We start from the raw sequence: 10,050 nt of genomic DNA, 5'->3' as shown, positions 1-10,050 counted from the left end.
CATCATATTTGAAATAATGGTATCACTTTACAATAAGGTTGTTTTAGTTAACATTAGTTAATGCATTAGTTAACATGAGCAAACCATGAACAACACCTCTGTTCAGCATTAGTTAATCGTTGTTAACGTTAGTTTATAAAAATTCACCTGTTCGTGGTTTGTTCATGTTAGTTCACAGTGCATTAACTAATGTTAACAAGATTTTAATAATGCATTAGTAAATGTTGAAATTAACAAAGATAAATAAATGGTTTATACGTGCAGTTCATTATTAGTTCATGTTAACTAATGTAGTTAACTAATGTTAGCTAATGAACCTTATTGTAAAGTGTTACAGACATAATTTACATTTCATTATTATTTCCACATTGAATGAGGAAGCAGAATAATTGGGGGTTAGCAATACAATTAATTTGTGAATGAATATCAGTTATTTTAAGATAGATAGATAGACATAAATGTTTAAATGTGTTTAGTATAAAAACAAATACAGTAACGGATATATTTTAAAATGTTGGCAGATCAGCTCCTCCCACATCAGTCACATCATCAGTGAAGCTCCTCCCACAGCAATCACATCATCAGTGAAGCTCCTCCCACATCAGTTGATCAATAAATGCTGGGATATTCCCATCAGGCAACAAGTGACAACGAGCATCAAAGCATCAGGAAGAGCTGAAATCTGCAAAGACTGAGTTTATTAAAGAGGACAGCGAGAACACGAGTGATCCAGAACCTGCAGAATGAAACACACTGAAGAACAAAGAGGTTGGTGTTTATTCTTCATTCATTCATTAATAATGCTAAAGGTTATAAAGAAGATTTAGATTTTGGTTTGTTGTATTAAAATCTTAAAAGCTGAAGCATCAGATAATGAGGGACACCTTCTATGAACTGGGTAGGGGTGGGAATCTTTTGGAGTCTCACGAGTAGATTCATATTCGATTGAAAATCGATTCTTAATACTGAATCAGATTTTGATTCTATGTTTTCATAGATTTCATTTTAGATTTGATTCTTGAAATTTGATTTGATTTATTTGAACTCAAATTAACATTAAACTGAAAAAGTAAAGGAAATGAAATTAATTTAATTTAATTTAAAGGATTATTTGATGCGCATGATCTACTGGATCCTAACAGGTGATCTAAAACAGTGATTCACAACCTTTTGTCCTTGTATAAGAACCTGTACCTCGATCAATTGGTTAAACAAAGGTGAAATTACGCTTTAATTCAAGAAAAACAATTTTTCAATCTCATGTTATTGTTTTACTTCCAATACCAATATCTAAATATTTTATATAAAAATTGTTATTCATAATAAATTAAGTCAATGGCACTGAACCAACTTAACATAACAAAAACTTAACATAACTTAATTTTTTCTGGCCGTCATATCTAAATATGAAAACAATTTAAAATACTTTAATGAGGATCACCGACGTTAAAGGGTTAGTTCACCCAAAAATGAAAATTCTGTCATTAATTACTCACCCTCATGTCGTTCGACACCCGTAAGACCTCCGTTCATATTCGGAACACAAATGAAGATATTTTAGTTGAAAGCTGATGCTGAGAAAGGCTTCAGATAGGCCTCCATTGGCATTCGGTACATTTACACTCCCAGAACCCATAAAAGGCACTTAAAACGTTGTTACAAAGTCCATCTCACCACAGTGACAATCATTTTACGATGCGACGACAATAAATTTTGTGCGCAAAAAAAAATCTAAATAACACCGTTATCTAACTTGTTCTTGTCTTCCGTGTGTGCCTCCACGACGCATGCGCGAGAATATTAGTTTTCGTAAGCCGTCTTTACTGACGATGTATGCAGGTGATTGGTGATTGCGTCGGTAATTTCTTTGTGCCGTTTCAATCCTTTCTCATAAGGCGTGACGCTTGCAAATGCTTGAACGATGGATACTTGTTTAGTAGGTTCAGGCTGGCTTTGAGGAGTTTCCATTCCATTTTGTTATGGTGCTGTTTTAAGTGTTGGAACAGGTTTGTAATATTGCTCCGTTTCGTTGCAATGATAATTTCGCAGGTCTTGCAAATTACCTTGCTCTGTGACACATCATCTCTCCTGAATCCGGAATACTCCCAAACGACTGATGTTGAATTTCTATTTGGCACAAGCTCATTTTTATTCTGGCATGCATCCATATTTTATATTCTTTCCTCCCATTTGCCTATTTTGTTCTCCCAGCTCAGCTTCGTCAAAATTTGTGCGCTGCGCTGAGTGAGCTCTGATTGCTTAACATCTTAAACATGCGTACAGGAATGTTGCAGTATTCTGAGTTAAAATATAAATAAAGTCGCATCCTTATGCGGTTTAGAAATCGCACATGCTCAAATCACGATTGTTTTGCGATTAATTGCACAGCCCTAGTTGACAGGGGTCAGCATGGGCACCCTGACTGGTCTGCGGCTGTGCCGCCCCATACACAAAACAAACTGAGATGCACTGTGTATTCTGACACCTTTCTATCAGAACCAGCATTAACTTCTTGAACAATTTGAGCTCCAGTAGTTCGTCTGTTTGATCGGACCACACGGGCCAGCCTTCGCTCCCCACGTGCATCAATGAGTCTCGGCCGCCCATGACCCTGTCGCCGGTTCTCCACTGTTCCTTCCTTGGAGCACTTTTGATAGATACTGACCACTGCAGACTGGGAACACCCCACAAGATCTGCAGTTCTGTAGATGCTCTGACCCAGTCCACTAGCCACCACAATTTGGCCCTTGTCAAACTTGCTCAAATCTGTACGCTTGCCCATTTTTCCTGCTCCTAACAACTTTGAGGACAAAATGGTCCCACCCACTAACAAGTGCTGTGATGAAGAGATAATCATTGTTATTCAGTGCTCATAGTGTCATGCCTGATAAATACATCATCGGCCACCCTTTAAGATATCAGATCATGGATTGTGATTGTTTGTTATAAGGTCATGATATGAAATTTTGGGAAGATCAATGTACCTCATTCATGGAAAGTTTCAAGGACATTTTGTATAGCAATTTTCAATTGTCCACTGTTACCTCAGTGTTTACTTTTATATGCTTCACATTTCTCTGTTTTATTATGAGTTACTGAAAATTAATCATTTTAACTTTTATGTCAGAGTTGTTTGAAGGAAACAAGAAGAATGAAGAATTGAGTGAAGTTGAGGAGAAAAAGCAAGTCATGACTGGAAAAAAACCTTTGAGTGTCTCTCAAAACAAACAGAAAGATTTAAAGAAAAGAAGAGTCAAAAAATCTTTCATCTGCACTCAGTGTGGAAAGAGTTTCACATGCAAAAATCATCTAGAGCGTCACATGAGAATCCATACCGGAGAGAAGCCATACTCATGTGATCAATGTGGAAAGAATTTCACATCCAAACATTATCTTGAGCGTCACATGAGAATTCATACCGGAGAGAAGCCGTTCACCTGCACTCAGTGTGGAAAGTGTTTCAAAAGCAAAAATGAACTTGATGTTCACATAAGAGTTCACACTGGAGAAAAGCCGTACACATGTGATCAATGTGGGAAGAGTTTCAAACAACCAGGACACCTTAAAGAACACATGAACATCCACCCTGGAGAGAAACCTTACAAGTGTTCACACTGCGACAAGAGATTCAATCAGGCAGGATTCCTTAAAAAACATGAGAGGATCCACACCGGAGGAAAACCGTACAAGTGTTCACACTGTGACATGAGATTCAATCGGTTAACAAACCTGAAAATCCACGAGATAATCCACAATGAAGAGGAACCATACACATGTGATCAGTGCGGCAAGAGTTTCAAACGAAAAAGAGACCTTAAGTGTCACATGAGAATTCATACTGGAGAGAAACCGCACACTTGTGATCAATGTGGGAAGAGTTTTTCAAAATTGGCAACCCTTAAAGAACACATGAACATCCACACCGGAGAGAAGCCATTCACATGTGACCAATGCGGGATAACCTTTTTGTGGTCATCAGTCCTGAAGCAGCACCTGAAAAGTCACACGAAGGAGAAGCCACATTCATGTTCTGTGTGTGGAAAGAGTTTTACACGTCTAGACCATTTAAAAGTACATCAGAAAACACACACTGGTGTGAGAGAGTACATGTGCTTTGAGTGTGAGAAGACTTTTACTAGAGGGAGCGATTTAAAAGTGCACCAGAGAATTCACACTGGAGAAAAACCTTACAAGTGTTCACACTGTGACAAGACATTCAGTGCGTCATCAACTCTTAAAACACATGAGAGGATCCACACTGGAGAAAAACCTTACAAGTGTTCACACTGTGACGAGACATTCAATCAGTCATCAAATCTGAAAAGACACGAGATGATCCACACTGGAGAAAAACCTTACAAATGTTCACACTGTGACAAGAGATTCAGTCAGTCAGCAACTCTGAAAAAACACGAGATTATACACACTAGAGAAAAACCTTACAAGTGTTCACACTGTGACAAGAGATTCAGTCAGTCATCAACTCTGAAAACACATGAGAGGATCCACACTGGAGAAAAACCTTACAAATGTTCACACTGTGACAAGAGATTCAGTCAGTCATCAACTCTGAAAACACATGAGATGATCCACACTAGAGAATAACCATATCCCTGCACTGCGTTTCATTCATTCATCTGCTCTACACAATCATGCAAAAAAACAATCACAGTAAATAGATGCTTTGATTGTCTGATGACGCGTCCTCAACAAATGCAACACAATAATACATCAGGCAATAAAATATAATCTGGATAAATCTGTCCTAACCACCCATAATAACTGACACGACAAAGAAACATCATCTGAAGTTTTCTCTGTGAATAAAGTTCATCTTCATAACCAGCAGATTCAACTGTGAGATTCAGATCAACTCAAAGACGGAGTTCCTCCCCAAAGAACAATCTCAAAAAATGGTATTCTTGTATATAATTTTGCTTCATGATATGAATTTTATCATTGTGTATGCTTATGCATTATAAGACAATTTAACATATGGAATTGATATGTATCTCTTGTCGTTAGCTTACTCTTTTATGAAGAAATATAGGCGCTTTTTACAAAACGTTCTTGTTCAATTCAGATTTATTTTTAATTTGTTCTTCACTGTTGTTTTTAAAATTACTAGTAATTCGTCTACTTATGATATATTAAAAAACTCAGATGCAAGATATGCTATCATGTAGGTTTGCAACTGATCCTTCTTTGCTTCTCTTGTAAGTACACTGTAAATAAATTAAAAAAGTAAGTTACCTGGTTGCTTTCATTGAAATTGGAAATACAATGAACATTTTTGAGAATCAACATCACCCTTTATTCAAATATTATTAAAAGATTTTGTAAGCATATTGCGTAATTCTGTTTTATTTGTAATAATGCAGTGAAACATGCCAAATTGTTCTATTTTCATGATTTATCACAACATTTTTTTTAAATGTATGTGCTTCAGATACAATAATATTTTGAGTTTCTATTTATTAAACTGATTTCCTTCATTGTATTAACTAAAATATTTAATTACAATTAACTCAAAATTTTAAGCCAACTAGGTTACTTACTTTTTTAAGTTAAACTAACAATATTTTTTTTACATTGATAGGGATGGGTACTGAAGCCGGTATTAAACTCTATTAACCATTTTGGGAGGTTTCCGTCTGGATTTGGCCTACATAAATAACATTGCATACAAAGGGTAATATTCCTCGATTCAGATCCATTTGAATAAATCTTGCAATTGCATACAACATGATACATGATTTTGTCTTGATACAGACAAAAAAAGTGTTTCTAGTGGAAAAAGCCCAAACGATCTGGCACACATGGCCTGAGATGTACACTTTAAAAAATGAATTTATAACCAAAAAATCAAAAAGTGTCTCTTTTTTGGGGTGGGGGATTTATTACAGCTCAGACAAAATAAAATAATTGATGTTATCATTTTTAGCAGTGTTTTATGTAACTTCAAAGGGTTTCCTGTAAAATTACTCCAATATTTTGTATTTAGAGACCACAGTATGTGGTATATTTGGGTAGGCCAAATCCAGGTGGAAATGGTACCAGAGTAATTTAGTGTAAATAAGTTACTTTGTGATGCATATCTAAGTGATGCATGTCTCCAGAAAGCAGACATTCTAAGCTTTCAAATGGTACCACATATGAGGTCAGAGCTCCTCCACAGACATTTAAAATTTAAAGTATATACTTGATGTCAGAGTTTAAGAGGTTAAAATATGAAAGACCGTAGTATTGATAAGCTCTGACGTTACCGGTTCTGCTTATGGTACTGTAGAAATTAAGAAAATACACATACTATTTGTTATTGCTACATAAACGTTAGCAAGCCAATTGTATCTTGCTAACTGTTTCTATATGCAATAATATCAAGACATTTGCCTATGATGCGTTTCCATTATTTGCAATCCAGAAGAGAGATCTCTCTCGCACATGTGCAATTAATCTAAAGTGATTTATTGGAGAGAATCGGTGCGTGTTAAACTAACAGACTTCATTCGCCTAATCCGAAAGCATATTTACACTGAATCTGTGTAGTCTGAATTGTTCCCTATCCTCTATATCAGGGGTGTCCAAAGTCCGGCCCGTGGGCCAAATGTGGTCCGGGGATGAGTTTCAAACGCAGTGTGTCTATTAAAATATATTATATGTGGCCCGCCACGCTTAATTTACAAATAGTGCAGTTTCACAATGTCAGCACAAGGTGGCACTAGAAAGGGCCAGGGAAACATTAACACGCCAAACAAGCGGAACAAAACAGCGCTACTTGTGCGCAGTGCAACTCGCGAGCTCCGAGTCTAAAGAAATGTGCTTACTTGCTGAGTGTCTCGATCTCACGACCGCTAAACAGCCAATGAGAAGCGTTCGAGTTCAGCGGCGAGATCTCCGGTATGAGCTGCAAATCAATCTGAGATTTGATTTAGTTTAGAGGCCAGTTAAACAGCGCTGACTTAATCAACAACAATACCATGCAAATCAGGAGAAACACTGAGCCGATCCAGATAAAATACTTTTCAAACAACAATTCATCAACGTTTATCATGGATTTACTGTGGTAACAACACTAACTGTAACCGTGGTAATTTGTCTGAAATGTAGGTTAAAATCTAATTTTATTTGAGCAATAAAGGCCAAATTACAGACTATTTTTGTCATAAACTTGCAGTTTTTGCATTTGTATTTATACGTTTATCGAAGTTCCAAAAAAAATTTCTAGATAAAGAGATGTTTGTAACAAAGCAGATAGAGCAACCATTGACTACCATAGTATTTTTTTCCCCCTACTATGGTAGTCAATGGTTGCTCTATCTGCTTGGTTACAAACATTCTTCAAAATATCTTATTTTGTGTTCAGCAGAACAAAGAAACTCATACAGGTTTGGAACAACTTGAGGGTGAGTAAATGATGACAGAATTTCCATTTATGGGTGAACTATCGCTTTAAAGGTTTAGTTCACCTAAAAATTTAAATAATGTCATGTATTACTCACCCTCATGGCGTTCCACACCCGTAAAATCTACTTTCATCTTCGGAACACAAATGAAGATATTTTAGTTGAAATCCGAAGGCTCAGTGAGGCCAATGAAATGTATGCTCTCAAGATCCATTAATGTACTAAAAACATATTTAAATCAGTTTATGTGAGTACAGTGGTTCAATATTAATAATATAAAGCGACAAGAATATTTTTGTGTGCCAAAAAACAGAAATAACGACTTAAATAGTGATAACCGATTTCAAAACACTGCTTCGTGAAGCTTCGGAGTGTATCGAATCAACGAGTCGAATCATGATTCGGATCGCGTGTCAAGCCGCCAAACTGCTGAAATCACGTGACTTTGCCGCTCCGAACCACTGAATCGATACACTGATTCGATATGCTCAAAAGCTTCATGATGCAGTGTTTTGAAATCGGTTGTCACTATATAAGTCGTTATTTCATTTTTTTGGCGCACAAAAAATATTCTCGTCGCTTTATATTATTAATATTAAACCACTGTACTCACATGTTTAACTGTAGTAAAACCATGGTTCATTTTCATGTGTGTGTAAAAATCACTGACCCCCCCCCCCCCCCGGGAACGTCTATGTTTGCTTTTTGTTGAGCTTTTAAATGCCTAATAAATGATATTTCCACGCACATATGACTGACATTGAATGAGATTGCTGTCTGTCTGCATCATTAACAGTTTCACTCTTGATATCCAGTATCATATTCACATTTCAAAGAGTTTGTTCTATTCAGTTTGATGTTCATTCACACCACGAGGCTTCATGAATTCAGAATAATTACTATATGAACTTTAAACAACACACAGTTTGTACAAAATAAACTGAAATGATGAGTGTCTCAATCTCACCACAGCTTTACACACCCAGCAGAAAGAGAGTCGCTGGAGTAAAGAGAAGCAGTGTAAGTGTGTTTTGCAGTGTAAGCAGTGTAAGCAGTGAAGTTTATAGATGTTTTGTCATTGTGAACAGTATTTGGCGCGTTTTTTGTTGTTGGTGTATCTTTAATCCTCTACCATTGGCGTTGTTTATATGATTTTAGTATCCTGACTGGAATAATGTGTTTGTAAGAGCAAACAGTCAGAATAAAGTGAGATGATCTGCTGATGATCCTGAATGTGTTGTTGATTGAGTGTTGATAGTCTGAGGCTCATCAATATTAACAGAGCTGCTGAAAAGACTCTTTATTTCATCTCAATAGTTCCTGTTTTCACCTCATTCATTATGATGATGTCTTCACATCTCCTGTAAATTCACACTTAAAGCTCATTTCATTGCTGTCAACAGACTGAGGGGGTTTATTAAGTGTTATTAAGCTTTTTTCTTTACATTTATTTATTTTCACAAGAATTGACATTACATTTATTTTTTATTCTGTTGTCTATTAGTATAAAAAACTTAGTAACTCTTATATTTTTGTTTTTGTCAGATCCGTTCCCACATCAATCACATCATCAGTGAAGCTCCTCCCACATCAATAACATCATCAGTGAAGCTCCTCCCACATCAGTTCACCAATAAATGCTGGAATATTCCCATCAGGCTACAAGTGAAGACGAGCATCAAAGCATCAGGAAGAGCTGAAATCTGCAAAGACTGAGTTTATTAAAGAGGACAGTGAGAACACGAGTGATCCAGAACCTGCAGAATGAAACACACTGAAGATCCTGAAGAACAAAGAGGTTGGTGTTTATTCTTCATTCATTCATGATGCTGGAGAACATTCATGTTAGAAAGACTCAAGCACTTCAGCACATTTAGAGAAACAGTTAAACCATGAAATGGTAAAAAATGTTCTTGTTTGTTTTCAACAAATGGTCAGTTGTGGGAGGTTTATATACTTGTATACTTAAGTCTAGTATGACCGGCTCTTAAAGGGGTCATGAACTGGCTTTTATATTTTTTTATACTGTTGTCTGAGGTAAATTTATGATGTTCAATTGGTTTTTTAATTAAAAAACATCATAATGAATAAGTAATAGGCTATTTTCTACCTTGGTTTTGAGCCACTCTCCTGGAACGCTCGATTTTTATGGGCGTGCCGCACTGAAGACTCGGAAGTAAACGCCCACTGCTATGATTGGATAAGCTTTGCATATTTAATGAGCTCTTTCTTCCCCATGTGTACACGTGAGGCCTTGTTTTGAAAGCGTGTGGGAAAACGGCAACAGGAATGATTCGCCCACAGGGCTCGCAAAATATCTTAATCAAACAAACACAATGATTTATCTCTCATCCACCCACGATTGATTGGAATGTTATTTTTTTATTACTTGCCCCACCCAATTGGTGGATATAACCGTAAACCGTGCATCACTAACACACACACACACACACACACACACACACACACACACAAGCCTCGCTGCAGAGACAGACCAATCAGCATGATCGAAAACTTTCACAATTGTATTTTTCCCTTCAAATATCAAGACAAGAGAGTGGCCAACGCACTTGGTAGCCCGTCTGGAAAACACATAGCCCCGGGACGTTGGGCTTTGAGAGCCCTGGCCCATACATGTTCTAGT

General features: G+C 36.8%; 1 protein-coding gene across 1 annotated transcript; it reads left to right on the top strand.

Annotated features, from left to right (window-relative positions):
* The first annotated feature begins 521 nt into the window (after positions 1 to 521).
* LOC307126250 (uncharacterized protein) lies at positions 522 to 5,347 on the top strand. The gene is made up of 2 exons (XM_079816708.1): positions 522 to 768; positions 3,128 to 5,347. The coding sequence occupies exons 1-2, from the start codon at positions 744 to 746 to the stop codon at positions 4,603 to 4,605; spliced, it is 1,503 nt and encodes a 500-aa protein (XP_079672834.1). The 5' UTR covers positions 522 to 743; the 3' UTR covers positions 4,606 to 5,347.
* The last annotated feature ends 4,703 nt before the right edge of the window (positions 5,348 to 10,050 follow it).

This window comes from Gobio gobio, assembly GCF_949357685.1.
Source record: "Gobio gobio genome assembly, chromosome: 1".
In the NCBI taxonomy this organism is placed as follows: domain Eukaryota; kingdom Metazoa; phylum Chordata; class Actinopteri; order Cypriniformes; family Gobionidae; genus Gobio; species Gobio gobio.
The sequence above is the reverse complement of the archived record's forward strand: the minus strand, read 5'-3'. Positions and strand labels throughout refer to the sequence as shown.